Source organism: Gopherus flavomarginatus, chromosome 1 (assembly GCF_025201925.1).
Source record: "Gopherus flavomarginatus isolate rGopFla2 chromosome 1, rGopFla2.mat.asm, whole genome shotgun sequence".
NCBI lineage: Eukaryota > Metazoa > Chordata > Testudines > Testudinidae > Gopherus > Gopherus flavomarginatus.
In genome coordinates, this window is record NC_066617.1 from 319,455,176 (window position 1) to 319,475,172 (window position 19,997).

Consider the following 19,997-nt stretch of genomic DNA (forward strand, 5'->3'; position numbering starts at 1 on the left):
AGCCACTACACCCATTTAAAAAGTGGACAGGCATGCCCCTCCCATTTTTAAAAGTATGGAGGGGCCATGGCACACCTGGCCTGCCCAGTTCTGGCACCTGGGGACCCCTAGAGTGTAGCGGGGCCAGATGTTCTTTGTGCCCAGGACTCCAGTAAATCTTAATCGGCCTTTGCCTTGCTGGGAGAAACCTTGAGTGGCAAAGGAACTGTTGTTGCCTCTGCCACCATACACACCAGCCCCAGCATGAATCAGGGGGCAAAAGGAGGCACGGTCAAGGCACCACTAGAAGGGAGCTGAGAGGTTTGGCCCTTCCACCAAGGCGGGCAAAAATGGGCAGACCATTATGGTGCACTAAGCTGTAGAATTTTTAGAGGGTGTAGCAATTGTCACTCTTGTGTGTCCTCTGCCAACATCCCTCATGGTCTGTACAGCCAGGGGCTAGAGTTTTGCACACCCTCATGTCTCCAATACCACTGAGGCATAGGGTCTGATCCAATGCCTAACGAAATTCAATGTGGATCTTGCACATGAGCTCAGTGGGCTTTGGATCTGGTACATATAGTATTTAATGCATTAAAAAGTGAGTTTTTATTGTAAAAGTCCTTATATGTTTGCTGGATTTGTTCTTTATTTATAGTTTGTTCATGGCAGCCACTTCCAAGAGATCCCCCTGACATTTTTCAGTAAGTTAATTTGGAATATTTCCAGACACATTTGGTGATATTGCTTTTAAAAACTGTTGCCATTGCAGCTTGAAAAGCATCATTCAATTAAAAAGAAAGTCATCACTATGAAATTAGGCCATTCTCATGGTGTATGGATGAAGAGTAGTACAAAGACACGGATTTGCCTTTATCATGATACCCAATGCAGTATTTTCATATTTCACATTTGTGACGGGGAAGCATCGCTGAAGGAAGTAGTTTAAATTCCTCGGGCTAGAGTGGTGGGAAAAAATGTCCTCGTTTAGCTTTCAGCCATAGCCCAGTGTTAGGGGCAGTGCAGAGCAATATTGCTTCAAAAAAGTGGCAGGAGACAGCATTGACCTGTGAGCTCTCTAATGTAGCTATAGCCCAAGGTTCTGGTGCCACAAAGGCTTATGCGTGATAGACTTGGGCACATGCCTACGTCTTTGCAGGACTGGAGCCTAAGGGTTGGTCTACAGTACACGAATCTTAGTTCGAGTTACCTGGCCATCCTCAAGGTGGCAAGTCAACTGCCACAGCTCCCCTGTCGATGCTGCTTACTCCTCCTGACGAGGTGGAGTATGGGTGTCAATTCACAGATCAATTTATCGTGTCTAGATCAGATGTGATAAATTGATCCCCAATAGATCGATTCCTACCCGCTGATCCGGAAGGTAGTATAGGTGTACCCTAAGACTCTAGCTAGAACACTGCATTGGGCTTTAGAGAATTCAGAACTGATAAGCTGATGTTGAGATTCAGTTCTCAGAATGACATGAGTCGATGCTGTTTGTTTTTTATCTCCCTATCACCCATGCTGTCTCCTGAAAAAAAATATAAAATTCAAATTTAAAAAAAAAGTTAGATAAGTGTAGGAGTCTCTGTTTTCCTTTGTTTTCTTCTGTTGCCATGGAGCTGATATTTTCAGGAGATACAAACAAAGGTAAATGGCATATTTGTGTAGTCCAACAGTATAATCCTCAATTCTAGAACATTACTGGTGCTATACAAACAATAAAACCTATTAATATATTTGGTTGATTTTTCTGTTGAATAGTTTCCTTCTGTGCATAACATGTATAATGTCACAGCTTAATCACTAGAATTTCGTAGGTTCTTACTCTGGATCTCTAAAAAAGTCCTTTTTTTGCAAACAGTACTTCACACTGATTTTACCTGATTCCTTATAGCCACATCAAGTCTGAAAAAGCCATCCTATAAAGGGATCATAAGAAAGGAACAACTTTGTTTGGAAGTTTTTATGTAACTGTGCTTCATGTTCCACTTTCTGTGCTTTCAGCATCTAAATTTAAAGTGAAGCCAAATATTAAAGTGATTGAAGGCAGCCTTTAGCCCATCACCAGAAAAGAGGGTAAAACTGGCTCCTTTTCACCTTGAAATGCATTGACGTAATAAGATTAATTTTGGAACAGAACAAATCCAGGTTTCCACATGTTGCTTGAAAAGCAGAGATAACAACTAGAAGTGGCCAAACTTTTCTGAACAAAAAGATCTTTCTTAAAAGGCCTGTTTTCTAAAGTAATTTTTGTCATGGGAAACGGCTTGCATTTTAATTTAAAAAACAAACAAAAAAACAAATTGTGCCATGTTTCAAAGATTTTTTGGGTTATTTTAAGTACCAAAATCGTTATTAGGTTTTCAGTAAATGAAAAAAAAGACGTTTTCGATAGTGTTTTGTTTAACATTTTTAAAAATGGGACATTGAACAAAAAATGGTAATTAGCACCCATCGACAGCCAAGCTCCCCTTCTCCCCCCCCCAGCACTTTCTGCCTGCCGGTGGCCCCACTGATCAACTCGGCCCCTCCCTCCCAGCGCCTCCTGCACACCATGGAACATCTGGGGGGAGGGAGAGGAGCAGGGACAGGGAGCACTCTGGGGAAGTGGTAGAAAGAGGTGGGGCAAGGATGGGAAGAGACATGGTGAGCGTGGACGCTTGGGGGAAGGGCGAGCCTGGGTGGAGGGGCGGTCAAGTACCCCCAGGTAGAGAGGAAGTCAGCACTTCTGGATGTTGGGACCAAAAAAAGTGGAATAAAAATCTTGGAAGGAATTTTCAAAAGCATGCAATATTGACCTAACTCTGCTACTACTAAACTCTAAGGTAAAATTCTCATTGAGTTCATTGGAAGCAGAATAAAGCTAACACTGAGTACTCTTGAAAGTCTCATGACTCTCATCCCTACTGGATAAATTCTATGTGTCACGGAGTCCCTGGGCGATGCTCTGGAACTGCTCTCCACAAAGCCAGTCAGGACTTTGGGGAGCCTCCTCTTCCTCGGAGCAGACAGTCTTCAGGGCAAGAAGCTTACACGGCTTCACCTCCTGAGTCTCTTCTAGGAGCATTCAACATATGCCCCTCCGTGCGCTTCCCACAGCGAGTCCATGCAGGCGGGGTCCGGGGGAAGCCACTGGGTCCTGCACCCCTATTTCGCAGTCAGACGTGACTCTTAGCCAGCCAGTAAAACAGAGGTTTATTTAGATGACAGAAACACAGTCCAAAACAGGTCTAGCCGGTACAGACAACAGAACCCCCTTTAGTTAGGTTCGTCTGGGGCCCCAGGGAGGCCCCAGCCCCTTTGGGAGGCCCAAGCCCCATTGGGGCTCCCCTCCATTTCCCAGCCAGCTTCCAAAACTGCCAAACCCACTCCAGCCCCTCCTCTCTGGGCTTTGTCTCTTTCCCGGGCCAGGAGGTCACCTGATCTCTTTGTTTTTCCACACCTTTAGCATCCCCTTGCAGGGTGGGAAGGTCCCAGGCCATTAGTTGCCAGGCGACAGAGAGTCGGCCGTAACTGAAGCACCCACACACTATTCAGAGAAAACATTAAAAACAGCCCCACTTCGTCACCTATGAAAGAATAAAAAATCATCAGTCATTTAAATACTGCCTCATGAACTTGGTACATAAGGCAGAACACAGCTCTGCTGCTTCCTTAGGCACTCAGCACATGACTTAGAAGTCCCCATGTCCCACTGGAATGTTCTGAAGGGAATTTGCAGAAGTCAAACCCAGCAAAGATGGGATTAAATAAATGCTTGTAAAGTTGTTGTTGAGGGGGTTTCTTCCCAACATGAAGGTCGTGATCTTGCTTATTCCACAGTTAATGACAATGTGAAATGGTGTGAGTTGGTACTTTCTGATGCACAGGTCAGAACTATTCACCAAGGCAAGATGAAATAACAGTACAAATAGTGAGCATTGACTAGTCACTTCATCCAGCCAACTATCACTGGGTGGCAAATCAGTAATCCTACCTCTGGCTATAATCCAGTGCATGTTTTTTGTTTGCCAGTATTCTGACTCCGCCTATATTCTCACCATTGAGTCTCATTCCTGGTAACGCCAGTTTTGGCTCTCATGGCTTGCCAGCAGCAGCTGCAGCAATCCCGAAAAGACACAAATGCCTGCAACTGCCACTAAAAAAATCTCCCAAAGTTGCCAATATGTTATTTTTTCTAGCTATGGCAGGAAGTCATAGACAGATCATAGTGCTAGAGGAAGATTTAGTGAAAATAAATACTCTTCCAAAGTCTCTTCAGAGGGTAGAGTGGGCAACCCATCCTGAACTAAGCAAAAAAGTACTGCTTTATGCAACCCTCTATGTGCCACATATTTCGATTGCACTAGTCTGGCAAAAAAAACAAAGCAGATTAAGGTTAAAAGGAGCAGGGTTTTAAAAACATCATTTTATGAATAATTGTATTGAGTTGTGTGATTAAATTCTATTACATTGTGTTACTATGTACTTGTATAATATGCCCGCAATTAAAATGCAAACATTCCTCTAAATTTAAAGCAGCAACTGAGCATAGCTGTTATTGATGCAGTCACTAAAATATATATGTATGTTTGTCAGAAAAACCAGGTAGAAAAATCACGAAAGTAGTTGGTGGTGCAACAATTCGAAAAGTTACTCAAGGTAGGATTTATAAATAGAGCTATATGTTTTGTGATGCACCGGTGTGCTCTAGATTGAGGTTCATTTAGCTAGTTATTTAACTAGCTAAAAGCTAATCTAGGACCCTGTGCATCGCCTCCTATTGCAACATATAGGAGGTCCAGCAAGTCTGGACTTTATTGTTTTAACCACTTGACAATAAACCAACCTGTATGAAAACACAATGTCAGGTTAATCCTGATTAATAATAAAAAAAAAACCTTCTTATGGAGTCAACTTCTATGGAAGGTCAACTTTTTAAAAAAAGAGGGTGACTATCCATTATAAAAACAACAAGGAGTCCGATGGCACCTTAAAGACTAAAAGATTTATTTGGGCATAAGCTTGTTAGTCGTTAAGGTGACACTGGACTCCTTGTTGTTTTTGTGGATACAGACTAACGCGGCTACCCCTCTGATACCTGTAACAAAGAGAGGAATTGTACAATAAATGTCCGCTAATAAGGTTACAGACTATATCACGCTATTAGCACCGAAAACAGAGTAAGGGGAGGTGCAAAGCCACATCTCTCTCTTGGGAACATTCTAATACTCTGTAAAGAACTGATGTTGTGTTTTAAACTTAGTCATGCATTACTCAACTGCTGCCTTACAATTGGAGATGAGTCTGAGCCAGACACTCAAACTCTGCCTCCCTTAATCAGAATTTGGGGCCTAGTTCTTTGCTGTTTTAAATAATGTGTAGTTATTGTCATCAGTATAAAATGGCTTTAAAATGCTAACTGATTGGGATGAGGATCTATGGGCACCTCACCCCTTGAGCTGCAAAGACAATAGTCAACAGGTGTTCCTACCACACCAGTCCCTACAGGCTGCTTCATTGGCCTCCACTATGGCTCTCCATGAGATATGCTACCATTGGCTGCACAGTGGCAGCTGTACAGAGGTCCTACAAGGAGGTAAGATTGATTGAAATGGAACTAACTGGGTATCTGAGTGGTTAGCAGGAGACAGCGCCATGAAGAGAGTCAGGAGTCCACCTCCCAAATCTCCACAGAGCTTGTTCCATGCAGAGAACTGGTGGAGAAGCATCTGTAGGGTTCTAAGGAGTGGGGACAATGTCAAAGAGGAGATGTGTCCCAACTTATACCCAGGAAGGCAGATCCTGAGGAGATGATTTTGCCATAGACAGGACATAGACTAGTCAACAAATCTTTAAATTCCTGTTATTCAGCAGGCTGAGGGATATTATAACTCCAACTGGTGTGAGAGAGAAAATGCAAGATTATTCAGTTGTTCTCATGAATGGATACACTTAGCTTTATTTTCTCATATAAATCTCTGGCATTATACAAATGTAATATTATAACAATAAATAATCAGAATGGAATATTATATGTTATGGTTTTTATGTGGAGAATGTTAATGCCTTTTCTACCTTAGCTGTTTTGCATATTATATATGTTTTTTCCAGGCACGAGAGTGATCGAAGGGGAACCAGAATCAAAATTGTTTAGAGAAGGCGAGACAATAACTAAAGTGATTCATGGAGGTGAATAAACTTTCAGTGGCTAGACTTTATTAGCCAAAGTACTTATGGAAGATTTATAGTTCCAAGTCAGGTTTTATTTCAGTGAAGAGCCATGTGGATTTTTATGAGTCATCAGATTTGCTTTTATTATTTCATTCAGGAAATATAGTAGCATTTCATTCCTACCTGTTACAGATTTTTCCTAACTCTTCAACACTGTATCTGATGTTATAATTCCAGCACTTTACATGCTGGGTTGCCATCTGTCTCAATTTAATTGTGTTTGTTAGCTGTTGTCCTGCCTTCTAAAGTGCAGTGGATAGACGAGATAGAAAGTGAACATATATTGACATAGATGTGAATCTTAGACACGTAGGACTGGAAAGGACCTCAATAGGTCATCTAGTCCAGTCCCCTGTACTCAAAGCAGAAGTAATAACTAGACTGTTCCTGATGGGTTTTCATCTAACTTGTTCTTAAAAACCTCCAAATGATGGTGACTCCCCAGTCTCCCTAGGCAATTTCTTCCAGTGCTTAATTACCCAGACTGTTAGGAAGTTTTTCCTAATGTTCAATCTGACTGCCCTTGCTGCAATTAAAGCCCATTGCTTCTTCTCCTATTGTCAGAGGTTAAGAAGAACAATTTTTCACACTCCTGCTTGTAACAAACTTTTATGTACTTGAAAACTGTTATCATGTACCCCTCAGTCATCTCTTCTCCAGCCAAACAAACTCCATTTTTTAAATCTTTCCTCATAGGTCATGTTTTCTAGACCTTTAATCATTTTTGTTGCTCTCCTCTGGACTTACTCCAATTTGTCCACTTCTTTCCCAATGGTGCACAAAACTGTATACAATACTCTAGCTGAGGTCTTATCAGCATGGAATAGAGTAGAAGAATTACTTCTCATGTCTTGCTTACAACATTCTTGCTAATACATCCCACAATGATGTTCGTTCTTTTTGCAACAGCGTTACATTGTTGACTCATATTTATCCTGAAGTCCACTACAATTCTCAAATCCCTTTCCGCAGTACTCTTTTCTAAGCAGTCATTTCCCATTTTGTATGTGTTCCTTCCTAAGTGGAGTACTGTGCATTTGTCTTTATTGAATTTCATCCTATTTATTCCAGACCATTTCTCCAGTTCACCCAGATTTTTTAATCTTATCCTCCAAAGCACCTGCAACTCCTCCCAGCTTGGTATCATCTGCAAACTTTATAAGTATACTCTCTAAGCAATTATCTTAATAATTTATGAAGATATTTAACATAACCAGAACCAGGACTGATCCCTGCAGGACCCCACTCTATATGCCCTTCCATTTTGACTATGAACCACTGATAAATACTCTCTGGGAATGGTTTTCCAACCAGTTATGCACCCACCTTCCAGTAGCTCCATCTTGGCTGTATTTCCCTAGTTCTTTTATGGGAAGGTCATGTGAGACAGTATAAAAAGCCTTACTAAAGTTAAGATATACCACATCTTCCCTATCCACAAGGCTTATTACTCTGTCAAAGAAAGCTATTAGGTTGGTTTGACACAACTTGTTCTTGACATATCCATGTACTTGTCACCTTATTATCTTCTAGAGATGTTTTCAAATTGATTGCTTAATTATTTGCTCCATTATCTTTCCAGGTACTAAAGTTAAACTGACTGGTCTATAATTCCCCAGGTTGTCTTTATTCCCCTTTTTAATAGATTGGCACTATATTCGCCCTCTTCCCGTCCTCCGGAATCTCTCCTGTCCTCTATGATTTTTTGAAGATAATCGCTAATGGCTCAGATATCTCCTCAGTCAGTTCCTTGAATACTGTAGGGTGTATTTCATCAGGCCATGCCAACTTGAAGACATCTAGCTTGTCTAAGTAATTTTTAACTTGTTCTTTCCCTATTTTACCCTCAGATCCTACCTCATTTTCACTATGTTCGACATCTGATTGCCACTAATCTTTTTGGTGAAAACTGAAACAAAAAAAGTCATTTAGCACTTCTTCCATTTCCACATTTTCTGTTATTGTTTCCCACCCTCATCATTAAGTAACAGGCCTATCCTGTCCTTGGTCTTCCTCTTGCTTCTAATGTGTTTGTAGAATGTTTTCTTGTTACCCTTTATGTCTCTAGCTAGTTTAATCTCATTTTGTGCCTTGACCTTTCTAATTTTGTCCTTACATGTTTATGTTGTTTGTTTACATTCATCCTTCATAATTAGACCTAATTTCCACTTTTTGTAGAACTTTTTTTTAAATTTAAGGTAATTGAAAATCTCCTGGTTAAGCCAGGGTCATCTCTTGCCATATTTCCTATCTTTCCTATGCTGTGGGATAGTTTGCTCTTGTGTCCTTACTAATGTCTCTTTGAAAAACAGCCAACTCTCTCAAACTGGTTTCCTCCTTACACTGGCTTCCCGTGGGAGCTTATCTACCATCTGTTTGAGTTTGCTAAAGTCTGTTTTCTTGAAATCCATTATCTTTATGCTGCTGTTTTACCTCCTAACATTCTTTAAAATCATGAATTCTATCATTTCAAGATCACTTTCATCCACTTCCACTTTCCATGTGGACACTGGCATTTCCTCCCACTTCCTCAGGTCCTTGAAGTGTTTCTAACAAATATGATCCTCAACCAAAACTTTGGATATGACCATCCCTGGACTTGAGGGAAGCTTAGGTCCTGATCCAGATCCAAGCACTGAGGCCAGCTCCATATGGCCATTCTTCTTATTATTATTAATTTGTACTGCAGTAGCACTGAGGGGTCCCAATCAAGATCATGATCCCATGGTGCTAGGTGCTATACAAACACATAGTGAGAAACAGTTTCTGCCTGAAGAGTTTATTATTTAAATAGAAAAGACAAATAAAGGGTAGAAGAGAGGAAATATAGGCACAGAGAGGTAAAGTGACTTGCTGTAGATAAAAAAGCAGGTCATTGTCAAAGCTCTTGAGTCCCAGTCTGGTGCCCTATCTACCAGTTTATTTACTTTCCAATGTGAAAGCAGGATCATCAAAATGACATATCCAGTATATTCCTGACCACTTTATTAAGATCTTTAATTTTTAAAATATCATTATAGAGCCTATTATTGAAACATACACCAAAATAATCGATGGCCATCCTGTCGAGGTGACTGAAAAAAAAGTGACAGAAGAGAGAATTATTCAAGGTAAACTATGTGAAGCACCTTTCTGTTCCCACTGGCTGAAATTGACCTTTCTGCACCAGGTTAATCTGTGCATTTCTGAAGTCCTGCTCTGGCTCTTGTGGTGCACTCTGCAGAAAGGTGAATGCCATCCAAAATTCTTAAGCCTTTCCCACTACTCCTAGGGAAGGCCAGCTCCTGGCTGTGGGTTGTACATAGATGTGCACAGAAGTGTCTGCAATATTTTAAACACAAAGTAGAACTATCAAAAGTCAGCATGTTTCTATATCTCAAAAAGAAGTCCCTTCTGCAAACATTTCAGGAATGTATGCCATGGTGGGTTTTTATGATTAATTATTAGTAGTATTAGTATTATTTTTTAGTTTTAAAAAAATAGGCCCATTTTCAAGATAAAAAGATTTCTGAGGAAAACGGATTAAAAAAAATTCACATTGCTGCTATGGAAAGGACAATTTTATCAGTATTTCAAATAAAGAAAAATTTGAGAAGGTGGCAACATCTCCAAGATTAAATTTAAAATTTTAGTACTAACAAGTAATGCCTTACTAGCATTTAAAATAAATCAATACATAATAAATCATTAATTAATAAAAAAATTATAGGCATGGTGGGTAAAATTTTCAAAAGCACTTAAGTGAATTAGGATTCTAATTCCCATTTTGAAAATGGTACTTTGACTCTTAGGAATCTAAGTAAGTACCTTGTGAGGGGCTGGGGGAGAGATCTATATAGCATTCTGGGGTCATCTTTAATTATAATTTTGAACATGATGATTCTGTTGAAGACAGAAACATACTAGATGTTTCATAGGAGAAAATACAATAAAATGCAATAGTGTAGTCTTTGTTTCAATGCTGCCCCTTTTAAACTTTGTTTCAGGTCCTGAAATTCAATATACCCGAATTACTGCAGGTGGTAGAGGAGATACGGAGGAAAATTTGAAGAAATTGCTTGAAGAAGGTTAGTATTTTTCTTCTCAAAGAAAAATGTAGGTGCCATGAGATCTACCCAGGTATTTAATTACTGAAAATTATGCATCTTATAATTTTAATAAACATACATATATAAGGTGGGCCCAAGCCACAAGTTCAGAGCTAGAAATTAAACACTGCAAGGTTTAGGAGTGCTCAGATCTGAGGATTTGATTTGATCTATTATAGAGATGTACGGTTCCTTGAAATCTGAACCTCATAGTGGAGGCTTGTTTGGATCTATATAAATATGTGCTTGAAATGCAGTAGAGAGCTTTATTTTTCAACATGTCAAGTTCCACATCAAGACAAGAAAAGAAGTCCCAGAAGGAGGTGTGAAAGGCATACTACAAATGACCCATCATTGGTATCTGTCTCAATATGTACTTCATTAGCAATTCATTTTAAGTGAAACTGCTCATGTATACTGTATACTGAGAACTGATCAAAATGATTGCTTTTCTGTCGTGATGATAACCAGATGTTTGGCATGGAACTTCTTATAATAAATGGATTTTGTAGTTACTCAGCTTGTTCGTTAATGTAATATAATGTAATTTAGAATTCTGAATGTTTTATGTAAATCAACTTTATGCCATAAACATGTATCCTCTCAGAGGTTACCAAGGTGACCAAATTCATTGAAGGGGATGGTCATTTACTTGAAGATGAAGAAATCAAAAGGCTCCTGCAGGGAGGTTAGTGAGTGTGTGACAACTAACCTTTACATAACAGGTTCTGGCGATTGAAACCTCTCTAAGAAAATTTGATCTCTTAACATTTTAAAGATTGACCTAGCTGATCTAGTTTAAATACCAAAAAAAAAAAAAAAAAAAAAAGTCCCTGAACTATAAAATGGCAAACTTTGAACAGCCAATTTTCATACTCTCATTGATCATGAACAAATGGAAGCTTGTTTGTTTTTTAGTCTTTAAAATGTTACCTAATTCAAATCTAGGGGAGCAATGAAGATTTATTCTATTAGTTGCAAACTTTTTTCCAGGAAATCATTAACTCTGAGAAACACTAATGAAATGGAAAGTGCTACAAGAGGACAAATCCATTATGCTTTTCTGTTATCCAGAAATGAATATTCATTGCCCTCAAGTTAACAATCAAAGGCATGTTTAGCATCTCTCTTTAAATACTGACAGGTAATGTGGGTCAAAATATTAACTTATTTCTCTTCAAGTACAGCATTCCTGGTAATGATTCTCTCTCTCTCCCTCTCTCTCTCTGTTCTAACAGTTTTAGCAATAAATAACCAGTGGATGTAGAAAAAAAGTAGAAAAATTTGTGCATATGAAATTAATTCTTTATCTATAAATATGGAATGTCTTCTGCTTATTGCATAGATTAGAACAACTACCTGTAATAGCAAAGGTGACAGTGAAAAAGAATTCAAGTATTCTGGGGAAATTTAGTATTGACCTGACTAATAAATACGAAAGGCTATTTGTCTGTTTCTTGAGTCATATAGTAAAACTTCTGATTTAGCTAAATTGAATCCATTTCTTCTTGTCATCTTTTCATTAAAGACAAGTTTGGAAGTCAGTGAAGTAGGTCACAAACAACCCTGGACCTAATCCTACAGACAAATTCAACTAGGCTCAGATTCTCAAAGGCATTTAGTTGCCTAACTTCCCATTGGAATTAGGCACCTAAATACCTTTGAAGTCTGGGCCTTAGAGATTTGCCTAAGGAAGGATTTAGTAAAGGCTGCAGGATATAGCCCTTAACACTTTTACAAAGCAAAATCATCACAGTTAACACTCTTTGGTCCTCCTTAACTGGTAGTCTCAGCAGACAAGCAAGGACTGGTCATGGAGACTGAACTGCTGCATTATCTTTACTCATAAACTTCTCTAGGTCAGGATTTAAGGCACTGGGATTAGGGCAGTGTGGGAAAGCTTACATTACTGCTGAATATAATGTACACATACTAGCAGTAAAGTCTCCAGGGCTACCCATCTTGTACCTTTTATCGGCACTAAATTTAGTTAGAGCTATTTTAAAATTAAGTTGAAAAATTACAAAAGATATAGCAGACAAATTTGAAGCACTGGGCTAAATTCCATTATCTACAGTGGGGGTGCAGAAGTCAAAAATGCAGAATTTGCCCCCTATGGGTCTGCAAAGCTCTACTGTTGTGAATTAGACTGTCATGGCACTGTGGATCTCTTCAGTATCCAGTTATTGCCCTAAATTATCAAGATCTGCAATTAAATACAATTAATCTACAAAGATATATGACTCTACAGATTTATATAATAGTGATATATTGAGTATTAGTAATAAATTGGGTAACTCAACATAGTCTCTTGAATTCTTTCCTTCTCCTTGCTATCATAAGGTGGTTAGCAAAAGCCTCTTGCTTTATGTAATGGATCAAATGAGCAGATTATCTGTTTTTCTTCAGTCTTCTCTGTACTTTTCCTTGTTTTAATCCAGTCTTTTACACCACAGTACAGTACTTCTAGCCAAGAAGAGCAGCTACACATGCTGTATTGTGGCTGCTGTAATAATGGTGGTGATGGCGCCCTGCTCCTTCCAACTGCATCAGAGCATTTCTGTTTTACAACCGAGCATTCCCCAAGCACTTGAACAAACCTGAGTCCAGTCACAAATGTATGTCTTGCCTTTGTGCAAAGCAACACACTCTCCAATGGGCTGTTATAAAATTATATATAATCCAGCAGAACTTGCTGCACTTGGCAGTCTTTGCTGAAACAAAGCCCCAGTTCAGCCCTAAAGAAGGAGACTCCCCAGTATAAGGGCTGAGAAAATTGGCAGGATTGTACGATGCTTATAACATGGCATCCTGCTCACCAGTATGCCCCCAGAATGAAATGTGTCCAGCCCAGGCACCCTTCATATTGAAAAATGCTATCCCAGATTTAACTCATTTGTTTTTAATGCTTATCATAGCTGGAACTGAGTACACCAAGGTTACTAAAGTAATTGAGGGAGAGCCACAGATTATCGAGAGAGAAATCAAGGAAGTCCATCTGGAAGGTTAGTTTGTCTAATAATGCAATAGCACTGAGACCATCTTCATCTGCAGTGATCATCCCTGGTGGGGTTTTATAGTGTCTGTACACATACGTTGTTTAGCTCTGAAACTACAGTTTTAGCTGGAAGAGTTTTGTCAATTTTTTTTTAAAGAATTTGATCGTGTGCTGACATTGCAGAGAATCATTTCAAAGTTTGTTTTGAGGCTCATCCTAAATAAATTAATTGTCATGTGTAGTAGGTAAAAAATGTCTACTGCAAAATCTAGGCAAGAATACTGAAAAATGTGCACAATAAACTTACTGCCTTTTCTGTGAGCAGCACTACAGGAAGAGTATGTAAGTTCTCAATAACTTTAGTTTGTTTCCTGTTTCAATGTTCATCCATTATGCTAGGGGTTCTTGACTGCGGGGTCACAGTCGCTGAGGGCGCGGGGGGAAACCTAGACAGGTGTCAGTGGGTTGCGACCATTCTTCCCTTCTCATATTGTTAAATGGGAAGGAGGTTCCAGTTGGGGGTTCTGGAACAATTTGCATAGTGGGGGTGCTGAAAGCCATTGAACTAAACTATAAACACTGGATATGATGGAAACCACTGCAACCCAGGGGATGCAGCAGCACTCCTAGTTCCAGCACTTGTGGTTACAGTGGGATCTGAGATCCAATGAGATCCCAGTATTAAAAAGATTGAGAATCACTGGACTATGCAATGAAATTCTTAGGGACAAATTCATTCCTGGCTTATGCCTGGGCTGAATTTAGATGTTCTAGTTTAACTTGCAGTTACTTGCAAGTTGCTTATCTAACAGGACCCACTGTGAGTTAAAATAAAGCAGTGATTTCTTGTGGTATTTGTGTGTGTTCTCTTTGAAATAGCATTTCTAATCATTCAAAATCGGTCACTAAAGTTTATCTATTTCTTAACTATTCACATTCCAGATATAGGATACATAGAAACAAATAGAGCTTCTGGTGAATGAAGTTTCTCATATTATCTGAAGTACCAAGAAATTAGTTTGTTTCAACTGTATTTTCAACTTATGTTAACTTAATGGATTTTACAAATGTGAAAGAAATGTACATAAATAGTCACATTGTAATTGTTCAAAATGAAGTGCCCAGTATTTGTGTTTACAGGACTCATGATATAACTGTATAGATAAGGGGTGGCTAAACCATGGCTCGCAAGTTGCATGTTTTTACAGTTAAAGAGCGGCTCGCAAAGCTCCCCATATTCGTCCCCCCATTCTCTGCCTACCAAACTTGGGGCTGGAGGAGCTCAGGGCTTCTGCCCAGCAGAGAGAAGGGGCTCAGGGCTTCATCAGAAGCAGGGGTGAAGCCCCAAACCACAGCTGGGAGCCCCAAGCCCCGGCAGGTGCCTCCCGTGGGGCTGGAGTCCCAAGACCCGCCTTCCCTCAGCCCTGAGCGCACCTGGAACCCCGGCAGCCATGTCCCAGCTCTTGACCATCTGAAGATTGTCATCCGCAGCTCGGCGGGTCAGTAAGTCTGGCCACCTCTGGTATAGATACTTACAGGACATATACTGAATAATGGTGTGTGATAAACTCTGGGTTTGATCACACACAAAGAAGAAGTGGAGCATTGTGTGTATAACTTCAGTGATAAGCATGACAGGGAAGGTGGAGAAGTCTGATCCTCCATGAGTGAGAGAGATGCCCAGTAGCTATGAGCCAAATAGCTAATGTAACTTTGAGCAAACTCAGCTGGGAGGAACCTGATTGTGAAAGGACTTGCAAAATCAAAGTGTTGATGTAAACAAAGTAAAGTGCAAGGCTAGTTAACTGCATGTGTTAGTAAATACCGCCTTAGTTGTCTTATGAATTCTAAGGGGAAAATTCTACACTCAGATCAATTGATCTTGACTCTATTATTTTGGTCTCCCTTACATGTTCAGAACTCTGTTGACATTAACAGGCATTCCAAGCATGTAATATCAGTGGCAAAATATGCTGTGAGGATGTCACAGAAGATCTGTTTTTCTTCCTCTGGAATATTTCTCATATTTATGTTTTCTTGCACTAATCTACAGATGTGGGTCACAACATTTAGCAAATACTTGTAGAGTCACAGATCAAATGGATATTTTGGAAAACACCTACATGTCTATTAATCAAGGGTGCCTCTCCAACATATTACTTGCATCATTCCTATAAGCCTCTCAACTCAAAAGTAGGGAATTCTGGGAATCTGAATTGTATATAGAATGGTGCTGCGACATCACAATACTGACTGTACTGTACATGGTTATTTGGAACTTCCAACTAGCATCTCCGAGATGGTTCACCTTCAAGAACTATAAAAAACAGTACAAGTCTTATGTTTATCTTCTGAGATCAGTAAGTTATAAATTTGCTACCATTTCCAGGAAAAAATAGCTTGTCAGCAGCACAATCCATCCTAACATTAAGGATAGTTCTGTATTTTTAAAAGATGATTTTTGTTACAATTTGTAGAATGAACAAAATGAAAATGTTTTATTATTTTTTCTTAGTACAAGCCTTTGTGTTGCAGGTCATTAATAATCCCAAGCTTATTAAATACTTACAACAGTGTTGACTTCATTTTTTAAGTTATGAGTTTCAAATCAGCTGTTGAATGTACTCTAATTCAAATACTTGTTCATAAATCACTCCTGACTGCAATATTTCTATTTTGTAGATACAGCAGTGAGGAGACCAAAACCACCCAAAAAGGCACAAGGTACAAGAAAGCAAGCATTTTCATATTATACTTTTTCTAAAGATATTTTTAAGACAATAATCCTTTCCTGAGACTAAAATACATTCCAGTAAAAAGAACAGTAGTCATTTTTCACTGTGTTCTTTTACAAGAGTTAGTAATATTAATTTTTTTACAACACTAATATGCCAGAAAACTACTCGTAGGGACTATATGCTCTGTATAAACTGGGTTGCACATTTCATTTATTGAAACAAAAGTTGAATATTGAAAAGGTATTAAGCAGTATTTCCGCTCTGAATACAGGCTTTATAAAAATGGCATTGTGGGGTTCCATCTCTATTGTGTTCACAAATTCGGTATCAATCCTGGTTGCTTGACAAGGAAGAGATGCTTTTTACTTTGCTAACTGCCAGGTCTGCAACTCAATGTGAGATCTGAAAGTCAAGCTAGACACTTTGTTTCTCATGAATTGGCAGCCGCAGCAAAGATAAGCCAGTAATACCCTTGGTTACACTAGTGGAAGCCCATTGTCTCTAAATGATGATCTCAGCTGGGTTTGTGTAACCTCATTAGCTTCCACTGGAGTTGCAGATGGATATCACTGGAAGACAGTTGGGTTGCATTTGGCCTGCAGCACTGATACGGTGAAGTCATTAAGAATTTTGCTGGTATAAAGAATAAATAATAACTGTATAAGGGCCTCAGGATTTGTCCCATTAAGACTAGATATGGGATTGAGAGGGGTCTAGATTCCAAGTATTCTCAAAGTGTGAGGGTATTTGGATCTAGGGTTTTAGTGAAGCCTATTATCAAATGAGTGGTAATCCATGAAGTTCAAAGCCAGATCTGTTGACTTCCACTGGGCTATTTGCAGGAGCAAGGAAGGATTTAGGACAAATTAATTTTTTTGGATACTTTACTGACCTATTGACTATCCATTATATTTGCAAATAACTTTCTTCTTTTATGTTTTGCTACTAGGAGCACCACGGAGAAGGACAAGGCTAGTTCATCCTTAGAGATTTCCAGTGAGATAGAGTCCATAGAACTAAAAATGAAAAGACTGAATCTTTGAGAGGAAAAGAAGTTGTTTTAAAATAAAATCAAAAGGAACGTGTCATTTGCTAATCGAGTATAAACTGAACCATGAGCCCACACAAAGGGTCTGATTGTGTAAACATTCACTACTGGGCTTAGTGCCCACTAGCGTGAGTAGTCTATTAAAGTAAGTAAGACCTCTCTTGGTAGTAAGCCTTATTTAGGATGAATTGCTGGCTGCACGGAAGTCAATAGCAAAACTCCCATTGACTTCAGTGGAGCCAAGATTTCACCCTATGCCTGGTAATAAGTGTTTACAGGATTGGGCTCAAACTGAGCAGGGAACATTTCAGAATGTAAATTTTATTATTTCTTATAAATGAGAAATATACATGAAATTAGATCATTTCTAGAAATATATAGTTTAGGTGACTTGATGTTGAGTAATCTAGGGAGAGCTCCATAAACCTAGCACTTTTGGTTCAGTAATATCATGCATTTTGATATCAACTTTTGTCATGTTTTTAATGTCATTATGACATAACAACATTACCTTTTTTAAATTAACAATTATACCATATATTAAATGTATCATTTAGTTCTGCATTACATATTCAAACATTTCCTGGTAATATGGCTAAAGGATGTTCTAAAAAAATATCACAAATAAATTTACTAAAACTTGGATGGTGCTGGCTACATTTTCATCTATTAATAAAAATAATTCCTATTATAAGACTCCTATGGAAAACACAAAACTTAAGATACTAAAGGGAAAACATTTTAAATAAGAATGAGCCCTTGAATCGTTAAATTATAAGAGATAAATAAAATGCATGCAAACTGTTACCTCTGCATGAAAACAAGCATAACAATAATTGGGGCTTGATATGAAAGCTTTTATATCAAAACATGCTTTGCTAATGTCTGATACTAATGTGGATTTGTTTGTAAATTATGTCATTTTTATAACTCTAGTTTTGTACTCATAAAATGTTTAAGTCATTTGCCTTTTGCAATATTTTAATGTCAAATGTTGGAATGCAACTATTTGAGAGGAAAGAAAAAATATTTCTTCAAGGTGCCTTAATTCTGCAGAACCAAGGTTGAAGAGGAGTCATTAGATGTGCTATTATTCTTCTGTTTTGAAACAAATACTCATTAAAAAAAGTCGCTGAATTATGCTTCTTTTTCTTTGTAAGCAAACCCTTTTGTGATAGGGCAATTCTAAATATTCTTACAATCCCTAAGATAACTTTTAAATAAACACATGCATTCATAGAAACAGGTAGATTTTTTTCTTTTTCCCACTGAGCATATATCCTAAACTTAATGTGTAAGGTTTTAGCAGCACAACTCATAGCCCCTTGAAGTCAACAGAAAGTCTCCCACTGAATTCAAGGGGCTATGAATCAGGCCCTAAAACACTCCATAACAGTCCTTTGTCAATTGAGTGATAAGTGACAAGATTAGTTATGTTGTCAGCACCAGATAGACCACTTAGTCTTACTGGACTAATATAGTATCTTTATCTAGGAATTTATATGGTGACTTAATAGGCTGGGTGCCCTTTAAAACTGGGGACCAGATCCTCAGTGGCTGTCAATCAGCATACTCCACTGACTTTATGCCTTGGCAGGAGGTCAGCTTTAAACTGTAGCCAGGGCTGTATATGAGTTCTACTGGTAGAGACTGCCCAAGAAATGGCCAGAATCAGCACATTTCCCCAAAGCTCTCAACTGTATGTTCCACAGTACAACTGGTTCAGTCTCCCTGTCACACTGACCTGCATAGTCCGGTGTGTTTTGCAAGATAGGAGCTCATGGCCTGCAACTTTGAGACCTCTGCTCTTCTGTCTGCCTCCAAAAAGCCGCGAGAGACCTGTGAGGGAAAGAGGGGATCTGGACAGGAGCTTAGAGAAGATTCCAGATAGGGGAGTTGATGAAGAGGGACTGATACCTTTTTCAAAAGAGGGGTGGGGGAGAAGGAGCAAAGCTAGGCCACGGCTGCCCCCCACTTTCTGCTTCGACGACTCACACCCCAATTTACCTAATTCTTAAAATGGTAACAATTAGTCTTACTTTGGAGATGTGCTTGTTTTTTGTATTTCTTTGTGTCTCACAATTTTTTTTGATGCCTTCAAGCAAATACCTTCACTATTCACTAAAGTATGTAGTTTTATTTAATTCAACTTTAGGTAATACATCAACATATGATCGTATGAATTATATTAAGGAGGACTCATTAATCAACATTTTTATTTCCTTAAATGGAGCTAAAATGTGCCATTCATTTTGAATGCTTCGTTTAGTACAGAATGTATATATCCAAATATACTATATACACCCTTTTGATGGAATTTTTTTCCAGCTGTCAAAGCAAGATTCTGTCTTCTTCTCAACACTTCTACATTAAGAAAAATAAAACTCTATTTGATCTGTGTGTGCACACATGCACCTACTTGCCCAAAACATTAGCCACTACAACTCACATTTCCGATAACCCTCTACATCTCCTATAACATTTTCACTTATTACAAATGTTGCTGGGGTCTACAGAGGAACTACCTCAGAGACAAAAAGAATGTAGATAAAGATCTTTTATACTATCACAGCCTTACAGCACTCTGTGGGAGAAGGTATGGGGAATCTTCCTTTCAAGACTCATACTAAACATGTGGGAGAGAAACAGTTGCAACAGCAAGAGTACTTGAGACTGACAGTAAGTCTATACCTAATATAGCTTGTGAAAGAGTTCACTCATGTGCAACCCCCGTCTCCTCCCACCCCCAATTAAAAAACACAAAAAAACAATGCTACTGAAGACCTCATTGTCTGAAGTGGTCAGGCTCAGAACAAAATCTATGCCACCAGTACTGTACCCATCTCAGCTCTCGGTTCACCCATACCGTGTCATCTATAGAGCAAGGTAACCTGTGAGTATGAGAAAAGGGAACTGGAATTTAGGGGGAA

The 19,997-nt window shown here is 38.9% G+C and overlaps 1 protein-coding gene across 6 annotated transcripts in view; it reads left to right on the forward strand.

The window, feature by feature from the left end:
• Nucleotides 1-18,204, forward strand: part of POSTN (periostin) — a 49,749-nt gene extending 31,545 nt beyond the window's left edge. Inside the window, exons 16-24 of one of the 6 annotated variants that reach the window (XM_050937212.1) lie at nt 638-683; nt 4,561-4,623; nt 6,076-6,153; nt 9,216-9,305; nt 10,182-10,262; nt 10,891-10,971; nt 13,202-13,288; nt 15,964-16,005; nt 16,969-18,204. In XM_050937212.1, the coding sequence (XP_050793169.1) occupies nt 638-683; nt 4,561-4,623; nt 6,076-6,153; nt 9,216-9,305; nt 10,182-10,262; nt 10,891-10,971; nt 13,202-13,288; nt 15,964-16,005; nt 16,969-17,006 (606 nt within the window). In that variant the 3' untranslated portion in view covers nt 17,007-18,204. Of the gene's footprint in view, nt 1-637; nt 684-4,560; nt 4,624-6,075; nt 6,154-9,215; nt 9,306-10,181; nt 10,263-10,890; nt 10,972-13,201; nt 15,944-15,963; nt 16,006-16,968 lie in introns of those variants that run through there. The other 5 variants (XM_050937209.1, XM_050937207.1, XM_050937208.1 and 2 more) reach the window with 5 other exon arrangements.
• Nucleotides 18,205-19,997: the final 1,793 nt, after the last annotated feature.